Source organism: Pangasianodon hypophthalmus, chromosome 15 (genome assembly GCF_027358585.1).
Source record: "Pangasianodon hypophthalmus isolate fPanHyp1 chromosome 15, fPanHyp1.pri, whole genome shotgun sequence".
NCBI classification, from domain to species: Eukaryota; Metazoa; Chordata; class Actinopteri; order Siluriformes; family Pangasiidae; genus Pangasianodon; species Pangasianodon hypophthalmus.
The window spans coordinates 8,992,665-9,009,014 of record NC_069724.1 but is presented as its reverse complement, the minus strand read 5'-3'; the positions used below and the strand labels follow the sequence as shown (position 1 = coordinate 9,009,014).

General features: G+C 41.1%; 1 protein-coding gene across 2 annotated transcripts in view; it reads right to left on the bottom strand.

Moving 5' to 3' along the window:
* Positions 1-3,276: 3,276 nt before the first annotated feature.
* Positions 3,277-16,350, bottom strand: part of zbtb16a (zinc finger and BTB domain containing 16a) — a 104,208-nt gene continuing 91,134 nt past the window's right edge. For both annotated transcript variants that reach the window (XM_026938465.3, XM_053240438.1), the window contains exons 5-7: positions 14,086-14,256; positions 10,069-10,236; positions 3,277-7,626 (exon numbers count right to left, since the gene is read on the bottom strand). In XM_026938465.3, coding sequence (XP_026794266.1) covers positions 7,397-7,626; positions 10,069-10,236; positions 14,086-14,256 — 569 coding nt within the window. In that variant the 3' untranslated portion in view covers positions 3,277-7,396. The remainder of the gene's footprint in view (positions 7,627-10,068; positions 10,237-14,085; positions 14,257-16,350) is intronic.

The window sequence follows — 16,350 nt, the reverse complement described above, 5'->3', positions numbered from 1 at the left end:
ACTACTGAGTGTGAAAAGTGTGTTGCTGAAACCTGTTGGGTGTGCATGTCATACACTTTCATCACCACTAGAGGGCTATAAAAGCCAAAGATCATGATGTTGGGTTGCTTTTGTCTGAGGCCATTCCAGAAATCATCCATCAATAAATCTCTTGGGTTGAAATAAGAAACAGGACACAGTGATTAGTAGTTTTGCAATGAACACCAATCAAGAACAGGTCCAATGTAGACTGTAGCCAATTAGCAAGCAAAATTTATTCGGCTGGCATTTAGGAAAAACAAACAAACAAACAAACATCTGAACGAATGACTTGAGTAGATTTATTCAGGACATTACTTGTCTTCTAAATTCACTTGTCAATAGATGTCCCCAGGCTGCCGGCTGAGTCACAGACGCCTACAGGCATGGCTTAGCTGCAAACACAATCAGAAGGATTTGGACACGACCACGTCCACAATTCATCTCATCACGCTCTTGTCCATTAGATCATATCTGGGTCAAAGAGCACCTAAAAGATGGGACCCCCTTGGCCGGCACACAAAGGCTATTCAGCGGCAGATTCACATTCACTCCAGACACTCTGTCACATGGTGGGGAGGGTCACATGACCTGCACTGCAGCTCAGGGTACGATGCTTCTTAATGATAGTGAGATTTAAAAGAAGGAGGCACCTTTAATGTGATTAGACTGATCTGACACCAAAATATAATCAGCTTTGTGTGTGAAGAAAGAAAGGAGTTAATCAGCCCTGGGCTCTCTCATAGACATGCTCACTGAGACATTTTATACTTTTAAACAATCCATCTATTTTTCAGTACAAAGCAGAGGAACCTACAGTACAATACAGAAATGACATTGCAGATCCATTTTACTCTGACATTTACATTTCATGTGGCCAACATAAGGCGTAAATTGCATTTTCAAGCCTTCCACTTGTATGACACAATCACATTGTCCACACAAGTCCTTATTCTACTTTCACTGGATAATAAGTGCACACTGTTGTGTACATAATCCTGCATACAGTATGTTCCATACACCAAATCCCACTGACAGTTTTATTATTGTACTGGATTGGAGTTGTTTGTTCAGATGATTCCTCTGAGTCTTCTGAGTAAAGAGCACAGAAAGCTCGCTGGCTCTGTGCAACTTAGGTTTGTATGCTCCACTCGTCTGCTTTCTGGAGAGAATGAGAGCTCTTTTGTTTGAGGCTATTTCTCTCCAAATGGTAATCAGAGCAGGCTGTAATGGCAAGTCCTGCACAGCTAATGCTACAGTACATGTGCGACTCCCCTTCAGTAAGCAAAGCACTTATCCAGGGTATCCTGTATTTTTCCACTGCAGGAAGAGACACAAATGCTCATGGCTCAAGGTTTTTTATTCCCGTTTTAATTTTACTGGACATTCACAGCTGCAGGTGGTTCTAAAACAAGTCTTTTTACATTTAATTCAAAACATATGAAATCATAATTATATCCTCAGATATATTATTACTATACTATAAGTATAGTAGATTTAAGGGCCTGGTTAAAGGTGCAGTATGTAATGTATAAACGTGTCGTGACTTTGATTTCATAATCAAGCAATTCCAAAAATACTGAAGAAAAACTGATTTGCAATATTGTTGATGGACTGATTTCACTAAATTCTTATTTTTAAGCTTCTGTTTACATTTTTCTGGCCCTGAAATTAGCCCCACCCCTTTTCTCTATATGGCAACTCAAACAGCATATAAAGGGTTTGACAAGCCCAGTTGAATTGCCATTTAATTGTCATTGCAGTTGACCTAGGAGACCACAGAGGGCTCTCAAATTCAAACTGCTTCTTTAAATGAGGTTTAAGCAGCCTTCAATTCAAACCGTAACCTTAAACCAAACAGTATGTGCATGTAGCATGGAGCACGCGAAAATTCACTTTAAGAAAACAGGCTTAATGTTAGTAACCTAAAGAATTTCAGGACGAATAATATATCATCTAAGGAAGCATCTAAGGACCTACATTAAAATTATGTTTCATAAAATAACCTTTCCAACAATATTTCATTTAATATGAAGAGATTTAACACTCCTGCTTAAGTTCCACCTGAAAGCTGATAATTACAACAAAATCTGTGTCTGTAAGGAATACACACTGCTCTGTACTATGTGAGGAATAAAACACAGCAAGGCATGCTGTTATAGGAAAATAATCAATGACAGAATTACTGTTAGGAATAAAGCACAGCGGAGCATGCTGTTATAGGAAAATAATCAATAATGCCATTACTATTAAGAATAAAACACAATTTTTATCCCAAACTATTTTATTCTTCTTACACCACAGCAATTTGGCAATGATTATAGTTATTTATTTATTAAAAACCACATCATTTTCACACTTTCTGTTTATAATTTCATATAATGCTGTGGAACATTCACAGAATAAATTAGTTTCCATTACTTATGTTCACTTACATTCTAACAGCTATAAACAGTCATTCCCTGACTTTCATTTGAAGTTAAAAAGACATAAAAATGGCGCTTGTTACCAAGAAACCGTAAAACGCAAAAGTGTCCGGAAAACCTAAAGTTACAACTTTACATCTGACTGTTACAAAGCGCTGACACTGGGGACTCCTTCCAAAAATAATCATTTCCTAACCCAAAACTTCACCCTATCAACGATTACACACATTTTTACAGCTGTTGCTGTAAAGCGTCGGCTAAATAATTTGTATGTTGTAGTCTATCGTTGTAGAAAAATTAATCAATGCCTTCTGACCAATCAGACTCAAGAATTCAACAGGGCTGCAGTCTATGTGTAGTAAATGGAATTGGATTAATATAAAGAATTTTATATTAGAAGAAGATTAATATCAAGAATTCGAAATTATTTTTTAACATACAGTAGAAATATTAATGTTAAAGATTGAAACTGGAAGGAACATCAGCTTTCCAGGTGCCTGGCCTTAAAGTCACATAAAGTCACACAGCAGCTTGATCATAAAGCACCTCGTGTTAACTGGTATTAAGGCCTATAACACTTAATAAACAGGTAAAGACATAAAAAAGCCAGACAGACTTAAGTCCACTTTTTATTTTTTTTCTAACTGCAGATTTAAGGAATACAACTGAACATTGTTATTGGATGAGACTCATAAATAAAAATACAAAAACAAACAAAAAATCACTACAAAACCATCTACCGTTAGTATTATGTAAAAAAAAAAATCTCTCACTATTAAAGGCACACGATTTACTTAGTAACAACATTGAGAAGAAAACCTGCAGCATTAAATCTCTTTAATTTCTTTTTTATTTTTTTCCACACTCCATCAGAGAACACTGAAATGTTACAAAGAGATGTGTCTGATCCTACACGGAAAGAAAAACTACATCAGAAACCGATGCCGATATCCGTAGCACAATTGCCAGAAAGTGGTGCTACAAAAATAGCATGTGGCCGGAAAAAGACAAAAAGGACCTTTTGCAAAGCTGAATGCAAATTAATTACTATTATTTTTTTTTTTTTTACAACTGACAACAAACAGAAAAAAATAATAATTGGGCACCTTCTAAGATTAGGCTAAGATTAGGTGCTGAGGTAGACGTAACTAGAACAATTCAAAATAATTATAAAAACACTATTTTTTTTTAGTACAAAGCAACTGGACTGGCACTTGTGCTGTCACAATAAGGGAAAAAAAAACAAAAAACAGATAAGCCGAAAATGGGGTACAGTAAATGTGGGAAACGAGAGTTAGAAAGAGAGCGAGAAAGAGAGCGAGAGCGAGAGAGAGAGAGAGAGAGAGAGAGAGAGACAGAGACAGAGACAGAGACAGAGACAGATACAGAGTGAATTAGAGAGACACTTTGTTACATAGAAAAGCTCTGTTGCGCTTGGTCCGACAGGGCGATTGGTCCTCAGTGCTAATTTGAAAAAAAAAAAAGAAGAAAAAAAAAAAAAAAGGTCATGGTGCTTCCAACAATTTTATCTAGACCTCAATGGCACATGCATGGCAACACGGCATGAAATGTCTACTCTTGCTAAAACACCACACGTGAACACAGTGAGCCAAACTCCAGGGATGCCAGGATGACACTGTCTCTTTACACACGCTGATAATATAAGTACTCGAACCAAAATAACAGTGATGTCAAGCTGGGGCAGTAATATCAGTGTACAAAAAAAGACACCATCAGCTTTAATCAGCAAAACCTGTTGCTGATATTAACACTATTGAAGAAACAGTGCCAAAATTTTTGACTTAAAAAAAAAATCTCTTGAGATAAATGCACATTTCATTCCAAAGAATGTTTACCTTGTTTATTTTTGTGTACAAAATACAATAGCTTTGCAGAATCGGATAATTAGTCACTAATGAAAAACATAGATCCTATAATGATCCAATAGCTTTTCCCCACATGGACATGGTTATTTTTTTCAACCATCAAGCAGCCACAATGTGATCACAATGGCATCCCTGGAGCTGTAGAGACACCGAATAGGTTTTGAAAAATACAGAAACGAAGCAGATATCGATGGACAATTTGAACAATTTCATTTAGGCACAAATATTACAGAAACATCAGAGTAACATCGAGGGAAGAACTAGATCAATGCCAATATCTTTTAATCCTATAGAGAGAAAAGTGGCATAGAACATTAAGATTTGATTAGTGCATTCGACACTAATAGGCTCTCTCTCTCTCACACACACACGCACGCACACACACTCGTACACTTTTACACTCATACTCCATGGGAAGTAAATAAAAGAAGGTATAGAGGACAGTGACACTAGTGTGTGGCTTAATATCTGTTATTGTTGCCCAATATGAAACACATTTATATCCGCCATATTATTTTATGCCTCTTACATTGAGCTACTTAGGCTTGCTTTAAATCTCACAGGAGGGCAAAAGTTCCCCCAAACTCACAGTGTTTTCCAGAATACTACAAGACACAAGACAGGTACATTACTCAACCCACCCACCCCCCGCCCCCAACATCTGCCCCGCCCCTCTTTTCAGTCACTTCAAGTAACAAAAACAAAATATTGGCAACATTGATTGTTTGAAATCGTAAGTACGATTTGTGTGTAATTGATCATTGGCATCACAATACATTTCTCTCTTTTTTTTTTTTTTTTGTTACACTTACAAAGCAGACATTTGTGGCTGATTTAGTCCTTCACCTACAATGTATCGACATCCAAAAAAGCAACACTGAACCACAACAACGTTCACACACTTATGTCCAACATTACCAAAGAGGAGCAAGGCAAAAAAGTCCAACCAGAGAAGAACAATGTTAAAAAAAAAGAACAAACTACAAATATTTGCCCTGCTGAAACCTCAACAAATGGAAAGGGGACCAACACTCGATACAAAAATATCACAATTTTATATATCAAATGGCCTCTGTTGGCTCTTGCTCAGGACTACACTCATATAAAGAAACGTTGATCGACAGGATATCAATTTTTTTTCCTTCCTTTCATCCTCGATTACCACTTGCAGTCCCAATTGTCCAACGCACAATGCACAGCTGCATATGACCTGTTCTTAGCGGTTCAGACTTTGTGAACCATCTTTTTTTTTCACATTACAAAACTACAATTCTATTCACATATTTTCAAGTTTAATGCTTTTTTTTTTTTAACTTTAAAGTACTACACTCCATCGATTCCATACATACCTCATAGATCAACTCTTACCCTAAGCTTAAGGCTTCAAAATCTCTTCTCTGCTCTTAAAGAAAAGGTTTGGGGTGGAGGGGGGACAGGTGGGTGGTCAGAGCAAATAAACGCTTGTTTTTTCCACTTTATCCATCGTTAATAAATCTTGCCCTTTACATGTCACTTCCAAATCTCAACAGACGGAAAGCATGAGATGAGAAGTTGCAATAATTCAAAACTTCAAACACAAAAAAATGTGCTTCTGCCCAAAAAAAAAAAAAAAAAAAAAAGAAACAAAACTTAGAGGTAGCTTACAAAAATGACCAAACCCACAAGCTCTTAAACAAGCAGGGTTAATAAAAAAAAAAAATACCAAGTTTGGTAACAATAACACAATAATAATCTCTCATCACTGTGGCACATCGTTTTTCACATCTCCTCTGCAAAACATAGCAGACAGACACAACATGTGCATGTAATCAAATATACATACACATAAAAAAGAAGAAACAAAGGAAAAATTAAAAACACAAGCACATGAGGTCACAAAAAATACGAGGTAATTCAAGCACAATGTGCTGACAAATCAAGGTAAAATAGGAAATACAGACATAGCAAAGGAACAAAACCATACAAAGAGTTGATCTATTCTTTCATGGTAGCCCTCTGGGCTGGACAGACCAGGCAGGCCTCATACCTCCCATTTGTGAAATTTGCTTTCACTCATCTCTCAGATATGTGGAGACCAGTCCTGTACATCACAGTGCCCTTTAGTGTCCAAGCCACTGGCAAAAGCAGCTTTAGTCATTTGGTCTCTATATCAGAATATACACAGCTGATTAGATTTCTAGTGCGTTCCTTAATGTAATGTTCTGCTGAATCCTGCTCCGAAGCTGATTATTTTGTGTTAAACTGATTTCCTGTCATGTACTTCATGAAAAGGAACTAAATGAGTAATAAATGAAGCAAAAAATGTCCAGTTAATATTAAATGAAAACATACAGCAGAAGAATGGTGTAATGTGGCACTCGATTATGTTGTAGGAGGAAAAAAAAAAAACTCAAACAAATTGTCATTGTAATATGTGCAATGAAGCTATGAAAGGCTATGATGCAGAGACAGAGATTATGTTGAGAAAACTGAAATGGCATTTATGAATAGCTGGTTTGTATGCTGGTTAAGCCAATAAACCCTTAATGAATGTCAATCAAGCAAGAAGGCTCTACCCACCAAGGATCTGTAGTACATCAATAAAAATCCTCTTTACAAATCCATGAACAGTACCAACAGACGATGACGTGCTGTACTGTAATACTGATGTAAAGATATCTTCCTGGCAGATGTAAGTGCTTGAGACACCTCCTGGTATGTTAATGGGGTCAGATCTTAGCTATTAACCAGGGGATAACCAGGAGTAATTATTCTAACTATAAGAGGGCATGATTTCGAAGATCCCTGCCTGATACAGTGGGAGAATCCTTAGTGAGTAGAGCAGACTTCCTGTTTGAGTCATGACACCATCACAACACAACAGAACGCAATACAACAACATGACAACGCCACCATACTTAAGTACATTTTTTTTTCCTCGTCCCCTTGTTCAGCTTTGCCTTGCCCAGCCCTGCCGCTGAAAGTGTAAACATTCCCCCCTTTTTGCTTCCTCCGTGCATTCCATCCTAATGCTCCCCCACCCCCGTTCCCAATCCCAACCCAACCCTACGCAGGGCTCTGCCTCAATCACACATAGCACAGGTAAAGGTAGGTCTTCTCGATCCTCCAGTCTGGCGGGATGTCCTCTGGCTTGTGGCCCTTCATGTGCTTCTGCATGGTGGACAAGCTGGGGCAGTACTCCAGGCAGATGGTGCACTGGTAGGGCGAGGCGCCGTTGTGGGTGCGCAGATGTTTGATCATGGCCGAGTAGTCCCTCGAGCGCTGGTGACACAGCTTGCACTCGAAAGGCTTCTCACCTGCAAGGCGGAAAACGTGAGATGTGGTCAGAGTGCCCAAGGACACACTGCTGTCAAACTTACCAAAGGTCTGGCCATGAAATCAAGCGAAACCTAGAGTCAGACATATACCTCTATAGGTAGTTGAACAGGATGTAATCTTCTAAATAAAGAAGAGAGCAATTGTAGAAGGATGAAAATGAGACCCCACAGTGTGAGGGTGCTGGCAGTCAGGGCATTAGCAGTGGAATAATGGTGTTACGTTTAATCTGGTCGGCCAAATGAATCAGAATCAGAAGACTCGTTATTAGCCAACAGAGCACTGAAGTGTGGAGTAAATTTTATTGCCTAAACAAGGATGTCTGGATCCATCACTTCATCTGGGCATTGGGAAGATAAATAGGGCTTAAAATAGGACTTCACATACAGTGTGCTATGGAAGTTTTAGAAGCACCAATAACAAAAATAAGGATAACTCCCAGCATTAGCTAGCTTAGCGTAACCAGCACAGTGACTCACGATAAAAGATAACAGTATTGCGAAGTAGCTGCCACTATCTGTGCTCATGTAGTTTGTATGTGTTGTACCAAGCTACATTTATCATTTTATTTAACATGCGCATATAACAAAGATTTGGTTCATTTAATGTATGGACAATGCTGTAAGATTTCTAATATTTATGTTTTGCTTACTTGAAAGACAAACTAACTGGTATATAAACTAAATAATTGAAAATCAAATGCCCTATATAGTCTTGCTAAAAACCTCTGTGAAATTTGAAAATTTTACTTGGTACCGTTGGTGCTGTGGTAGATTATCAATTCATGTGGTGCTGTAAACATTGCATACATTGCGCAATCACACCAGGTCCCACCCCCCCAACCAGCCCCTATTAAATCTTTTACAACTTTTAATGTTATTTCACTGAATATTATTGGAAATCTTGGGAGTAAAAACGCCTCACACCTGCAGCTTTTTTTGGGGGAGGAGGTCTGAAGGGATCGCAGTACTGATGCAATTCCTTTGATACAAGGTGCAAATAAACATCAAGCGTATTACGGTAGACGTAAACAAGCCAGTTTATGTCTGTGTTAGATTTAATATGAACGTGTTTAATAAATAGAATAATAATAGACACAACATCTGCATCATGTGCAGAATTTTATTTTAAACCAAGTTAATAGTTCTTAAGAGTGTTAAACTTTGAACTGCTAGCCATTTCTTTTCAATTTGACAATTTAAAGAAAATTTACTTAACAACAGCAATAGAATCTTTACACTGTTTAGTCTCACTGTAATAAATAAATCATTTAAATGTTGAACTTTAGACAGTGCTGGAGAGCGCAGAGACAAGGTGAAGGGCAAAGCCAGCACCTGTGTTAGGTCACCCTGGTGGAACTCTAATCACCAAATTGTTTGCTTGTGTCTTTTTTCCCTGCTGACAGTGGACTACACTAACCATGACCCAGATGGTCAGAGCAATGTCACATCCATCTATGCAACAGCTCTAATGAGACAGTCATTAAAGCTGTAGGCAGGCGTGTGCGTGTGGTCAGTGTACTTTAACCACACTGTAAACAGGGCGGCCTCAGATAACCAGGCAATAATGAATTGCAAATGGAGCTCAGCTATTGATCGGTCATTGACAGCGCAGGGGTTGCCGATGTCGATGCTTCATCAAGCGGCTCCCTTTTGTGCACGCCAGCCTTTGACTGTGAGCTTGTCACTGCTCTTGTTATCTCAGACGCACTCCGTTCGCCACCAAGGCCCTAGCCTGACAAAAAAGCCAATTATTTGACAGGCTGCCTTGATAGTGTGGCTTAACGGGAGTCTTACTGAGCGGCAGAGGGGAGGAGAAGGCCTGGACGTAGCAGGGAGACCTGGTCGCTCCACTACTGCCCTAATCCCCTCGTCATGAGGTGAGCTAACTGACAGCAAGGGAAATGCTCTGCCCTTCAGTGACGGCTGTATAGAGCACTAAGACCGTGGAATCAATCAAGCATCCCCTTTAAGACGCCAGGTTTCTTTAAGTAGAGCTGATGCAAAGGCACTGACATCTTGAGGTGGAAGGAAAACACAGACTTAAAAGCATATGTCTGGCACATAAGAATCATGACCTGCTCGTTTTCCCACCACAGGCCAACAGGACCTGATCCAGAAGAGCGTAGAGATAATTTACTACCGAAATCAAATACACATAAATTTCCATGTAGCTCAAATGTGATCGATCAGCCAAGACGAAGTTTGCTCCTTTACTTTTGCACTTGAGCTACAAGCCTACCATTACTTGTTAGCTAAATTATCCTTACAGCCCCACTGCAAAACTAAAGAAGCAAACATCACATACCAAACATGTCTTGGTTTGATGGACTACAACAGGAATAAATGGAATATTGTGTATATTCCTTTTTTTAAACTTTCCTTTAAGAGGGCTAAAGTGTAGCTGAATGTGTTGAGACGTACCTGTGTGCACACGGTAGTGGGTCTCTAGCTGGTGTTTGAGGCTGAACTTCTTGCCACAGCCATTACATTCGTAGGGCTTCTCTCCGGTGTGGATGCGCTTGTGGCCCTTCAGCGTGCTCTCATCACGGAAGCAGCTCCCGCAGAACTCGCACTCGTACGGATGGTCACCTGCCACAGAGACATGGACCAGAATGATTAAGGATTAAAAACAGAGAAATCACTAAAAAGTAAACCATGACCTGACCATTAACTTGTATTGTTAGAGAAAATAAAGTAGAATTCCTAAACTGTTTGCTATAAAATAATTCATAATCCACAGTGCTGGCCAGAGGAGGAGAGACTGCCCCTGCTGACTCCTTTCAAGTTTTTTTATTTTTTTTATTTATTTTTTATTTATTCATTTTTTTTTATACTTCTGAGCACCATATTAAAGAGTTTTTCTTGCCAATATCGCCCTTGGTTTACTCACTGGGGGTTCAGGCTCTGATGTTTGTAAAGCTGCTTTGAGAAAGTCTATATTGTGAAGGTGCCACAAAAATCCATTCCATTTTGTTATATTCTATTCCATTCTTTTTTAAAAATTTTTTTATTACATTCAATTCTGTTAAATTCCATTCCCTTCCATTCTGTTACATTTCATTCCATGCCATTATACTACAGTCCAATTCATTTAATTCCGATCTATTTCATTTCATTCCATTCTAATTCTATTCCATTCACTTCTATCATAAATTCTATTCTATTTCACTCACTTTCTACTTTTGTGTTGCTGTATTGTCATGTTGTCACACTCCTCTTCTGGTGCTACTGAGCAAAGCATGTTTCTATTTGTAATCCCTATTTTTTCGCCCCATATAAAAGAGTCAGTGATCAAAATATCAAAATTGTAACTGGATTTGGCTGAGGATCACTGATACTGAATTGTCAACCATCATCACCTACACGGAGATGGCACCAAGTGTGACAAAACATCATCTCATTTACAATTCAGCACCCTATTCTTACGGGCCAAGTTTCATCACAACATTCTCAGCGCCTGGGCGTGCATGTAATGGATATTCACATGTCAATAATCTGGGATATTACGATATGCGAGGGCGCACCGTCTTGCCCTTTGCTAATTGCTTTCCTGTGCCTGACTGCCAGCCGCTCATATATCATTCTGGGCCTGTACAGATGCGCGACGCTGCCAGGCGTGTAATGTTCTCGATTAATGCATTTCGCTACGGCGCCGAAGGTTTAAGTCCTCGCGAATGACCTACGTGTTTCATTATCTGGCTGTCCGAGTGCCACCGTGCCGAGGAATAAATTGCATTTCTCGTTATGTACTGTCATGCTCGGCCTCTCGCCGCTCCTGTTACGAGACAATGTCAATTTCCTCAGGCAGGTTAGGAGAGTGACGCACCTAAATGCTCAGCACATTGTACATTCGCTTGGCTATTTGGGCTGAAATGTCACTGCTTCTCCGTTCAGTGGAGTATGCTAGTCTAATGGGAACAGAAAGAATAACAGAAAAGAGAATCAAGCATAGGAAAAAAACAAAAAAGGGTGGTGGGGAACAAAATCAATAAATGTGACAGTCTTTATTTGTCTGCATGAAGTTATCTGTGCCTCATGCTGTAAGACATTCTGCTCTTTCTAGTGTCTCTGCCGCAGCACAGGGTGCAATCCATCACGGTCTGCGCTGAAGCTCTAGCACGCGACAGGAATAGTAATCCCGCCAAATTCACCTGCCTTTAATTGTGACTAAGCCCACGCCTCAGTCGAAGACATCTGTGCCGAGCCCAGAGAAAGCTCCTCGCTCTCGACGCTACGGAGTTAAATTCGGTGGCTCACTCCTACGATCAGTACAAGCATCTTTAATCTTTATTTGACAAAATAATTGGTGACAGCTCGCACTTGACACTACAGGGCACAAATTCATATATCCAACACAAAGCATTATTTTGGGCTGCCGGCGTCGTGTAAATTCAGCGCAGTGCTGCCGTAGACACGAGTCGAACTGCTTATCAAATTTCGCAGCGATTCTGGGGGCTTGGCACGGCTTAGCTTTGTTAGGAATACATTAAGCTTGGAGGCAGTAAAGATACGAGGCGATAGATCAAGATGCTGCCATCAGCGTCTGTTGCTGTGTTTCTGCGACACGGAAAGCCATCAGGCGCAGACAGAAGAAGAGTCTGGGTGGAGGGGGCATCGGGGAAGCTCGGGGGCTGCCACCTGCGTCCTCATGCCTACAGGGGGGCATGTGGCATGCTGCTGTACCTGGCAGGGGCACGTGGGTGATGCCTGCAGCCTGGCGCGGCCGAGGCTCGCGGCCCAGTTCATTATGCACTAAGCGGCGTAAATCAGGGATCCATCACTGCCAGTGCCTCGGCTGGCCCGCGCCATCAAACACAGCTGCGAACACAAAACACCCACCGCAGATGGAAAATGGGCGCCGAATAAAACACAGGCGCGGCAACAACAACGGAATATTAACGAGGCCCAGCCGGCAGCGGGAGCCTGCGTGGGGAGGGACTGAGGGAGCAGCCATGATGATTAACCCATAATGTATGCCAGCAGTTGCTCACACTGTATGTCAGAGTGTATTCAGCAGTAATCCTCAAGGTATTTTGTGTCCTTTGCATTGCAAAATCCCTTTGATAAGTGTACATCACGTAAGATAATCATTTAAGTCACTCACGTAGCAGATATACTGATCTAAACACCCACATTGGAGCACAGAGTTATGGGAATATATCCGATACTAAATTTCAATCAGCCTTCCATTTGAGGAACCATTTGACTCTGAAAGACGATCATTATCACCACACAGAATATTAATGTAATTCCGAGTAGGGGTTAATTATTGGTGAAGCAGTGTGCATGTCTGCTCCTAAAGCTGAACATCAGTGTGTTTCTACACCAGTGATCCCTTCTGTAGCATGAGAAAAATATGAATGAGATTAAGATGATCAAAGGAAGACTAAATGAGAGCACTGGCTCTTTTTCTCCTCTTTAAAAAAAAAAAAAACAGGGACTTATTTTTGGCGCTTTTTGCCTGGGCCAATTGCATTTTTTTTCTTTTTAAATCCCTTGACAAAAGCTCCCACATCACATTAAGCGGGCGCTTGTGACGGCTCATTGTAATTTAATACACGCCTACAGAGAATTGGGTTCAAAGAAGCGCGACGAGACGTTGCATCTTTCCCTCTTCCCTCCCTGCGTCTCTCGTCTGGGTAGCGGAGGAGGGCCGCTGACATTTATGCGCACTGGAGGGAGCGTCGGTGTGTCGTGTCCGATGCAGCGTCCGGCGCAGATGAGCGAGCTACAGTACCGCACCCGAAATAAGGGCCGGGTCGGCGTAAACAGACGGGCTCAGCTCATCTCGCCACCTTCGCTTCAAATATTTATCCCAGGCGCGGTAGCCTGGAGGAGCTCTGACACACCAGCCTGTTATTTAAGGTCAGAGACTGAAAGGTGGGGGGTGGGTTTCGAGAGAAAATGGGATTCGCGTAATGGAGGCTGTTCCCTGAGTCACCTCATCTGCTCGGTTGCACGTCAGGCCGTATGAGAGTGGGATGGGCCGCGGTGGACCGCACACGCGCCAAATAACAGCGCTGTCACAAGCCATCACAGTGCAGGGCCCTTCACTAAATGATCTGTCAATTCGGCCTGCTATTCAGCGACAGTGGCGTAGCGGCTGAACGGCATGAGCGATCAAATACCAAACACTACAGTGTGGATCCTCCAGCCAGGCTACACTCACATAAATACACAGGGTACCATTACGTGACGGAAAATATCTTGAAAGCATCAGTCTCAAGAGTTCAAACATGGAAAGAAGTGGAGAGATTACAAATTCAGTATGTTTACAAGTCAACCCATCAAAGCAACTTGACTATTTGGATCATTCTATAAACTAGGGTGCATGTGCATTTTTTATTTATTTGATTTTGGCATCGCTCAGGGAACATCTGGACTGTAAAACAGCAACTCCTTTTGCAATAGCGGACTGAAATGGAACACGGGCTCTACCTGTGTGGGAGCGAAGGTGGCGTTTGAGTGCCGTGTGGCTCGGGAAGGTGCGATTGCACTCGCTGCAGATGTAGCTGCGGACCCCGGCGTGGACCTCCATGTGCTGCTGCAGGGCCGTCTGCGTCTGGAAGCGCTTCCCACACAGCAGACAGAAGATGGCCATGTCTGATCCTAGAGAGAGAAAGAGAGAAAAAAAAGGGAGCGCTATAAAACTAGTACATTTGCACAAAATGAGTTATTCATGCATAATCCCTTTGGTGTGTCTTCGAACTAGGTCTGAGTGCATCCCAGTCATAGTTTATATCAGGGAAATGATACAAATTTAAATGAGAATAATTGGGTTATGGTTCTATAAACTTTAGATTGCTAGAGCATAAATATTTCTGAAAAAGATGGAAACATTATTTTTGTAGATATTAACATTCCCAGCATTGTAAGAATGCACATACAAACATTTTCATAATTATTCTACATTCAAATTTGCTTATGAACGGCCAACTTTTATGGCATTCACAGAATTTTCTGACAGCTCCAAGTTAACTGGTTAACACATAATGGTGAATTTACCATCAAGTTACTATCAATTTACCAACATGTCTGAGGAAAATATTGATATTCCACATGTTTTTGTCTCATTTCCACTATCAGTCTTTGTTTACATTATCCAAATAAAAGCCTGTGTAGCTACACGCTAGCTTGCTGGATCATTAGCTGCATATAAAAGCAAATTAAAGCGAAACTCTCTCTATAATTATGCGGGAAGTAAAATGCTTCCCATGGAATGGTTCCACTTGTCCCCGTTACTGGGAATTGTCACTACAAGAGGTAAATAATATGCTACGGACTTCAGTATGACCAGAGCTCAACCCAAGACCTATGGGAGATTTTTAGAGTGACATGTTAGACAGCGCTCTCCACCGCCATCATCAAAACACCAACTAATGGAATATCTTTTGGAAGAAGAGTTTCATCTTTCCAGTATACTCCCAGAGACTTGTAAAATCCATGCCCATGTGCACTCAAGCTGTTCTGGTGGCTCGTGGTGGCCCAAAACCTTACTAAGACAATAGTTTTTTTTTTTTTCCCTTTGTCATTGTCTGTATAAATAAAACGCTCTCTGTTAACTAGCATTATGCAATCAGAATAAAAATCAAATGTACACCTTCAGAAAGTAGGCCCAGCTGTTTGCCTCAGTCTATAAAGACACAAATAGGCAAGCTCTCTTGCCTCTCACACTCTCTGACACAAACACACACACCACAGACTTTTTCAATTACCAGTCTCTAGAAAACTCTGGGGAAAGAGGGAGTGTTTTGCGCTCGGCTTCTATTTCATCAGTCAATAATGCATCTTTGGGGCAAAGCTGCCACTAATTTAAAAATCTATGAGGAGCCTCAGCATCGTGTTCATAAACGTGGATCAATCAGTGAGAAAGAGACAGAAAATGATGGAGCGACAGACAGACAGACAGAGAGAGAGAGGAGAGAGAGAGAGAGAAAAAGAAACAAGACGAGAGCGATCCATGTTCTTAAATCTCAGACTGTGTGGCTGAATTGCTGCTTCTCAGCAAATAAATACTGACAAGGCTTCCTGCTGGCTCTATGGCTGTCCAAGTCGCTCTCTGCTGTCTCTCTCTCCCCTACTTTGCCGCTTCCTGCTCTTTATTTATCAATGAAAAAAGGGGGCCATTGACTGGAGATGATTGCAGCGGGAGCCCCAGCAGAATCGGGAGGTTCAGAAGAGGTGCAGAAGGACAGACAGTGCTCTCTAATGTCATCCGGGGCTGCTTCAGGACACGGCGCACTCTGATGCATTCGGAATGTCTAAAAAAAATGCAAACACTAGCTTGAGCTTTAGGAGCAGGACGATGAAAGATGGAGAGACAGGAGAAGTGATGGTTTAACGGGGTGAGGGAGGGTGGGGGTGGCAGGAATGCAAGAGGTTAGATCTGGATTCTGGTCTTTGACCTTAAGGACACAAAGGTCTGAACAGGTCGGGGCACATGTTTATTTTTCAAATTCCCATCTCTCTCGAACTAGAAGCGTGTGAGGGTTGATTAGGAAAATTATACCTTTTCTCCTTCCGTTCTTATCCATTATCAGACTATAGAGCCATCACGGATGAAATTATAGCTTTAAGACAATGTCGCAATCTGAATCAAGGTAGAAAGCAATGACCATTAGTGTTGAATGAATAGGTAGGGCATTCGTGTTCATAACCAAGTGTGTGTGTGTGTGTGTGTGCGTGTGTGTGTGTGCGCATACA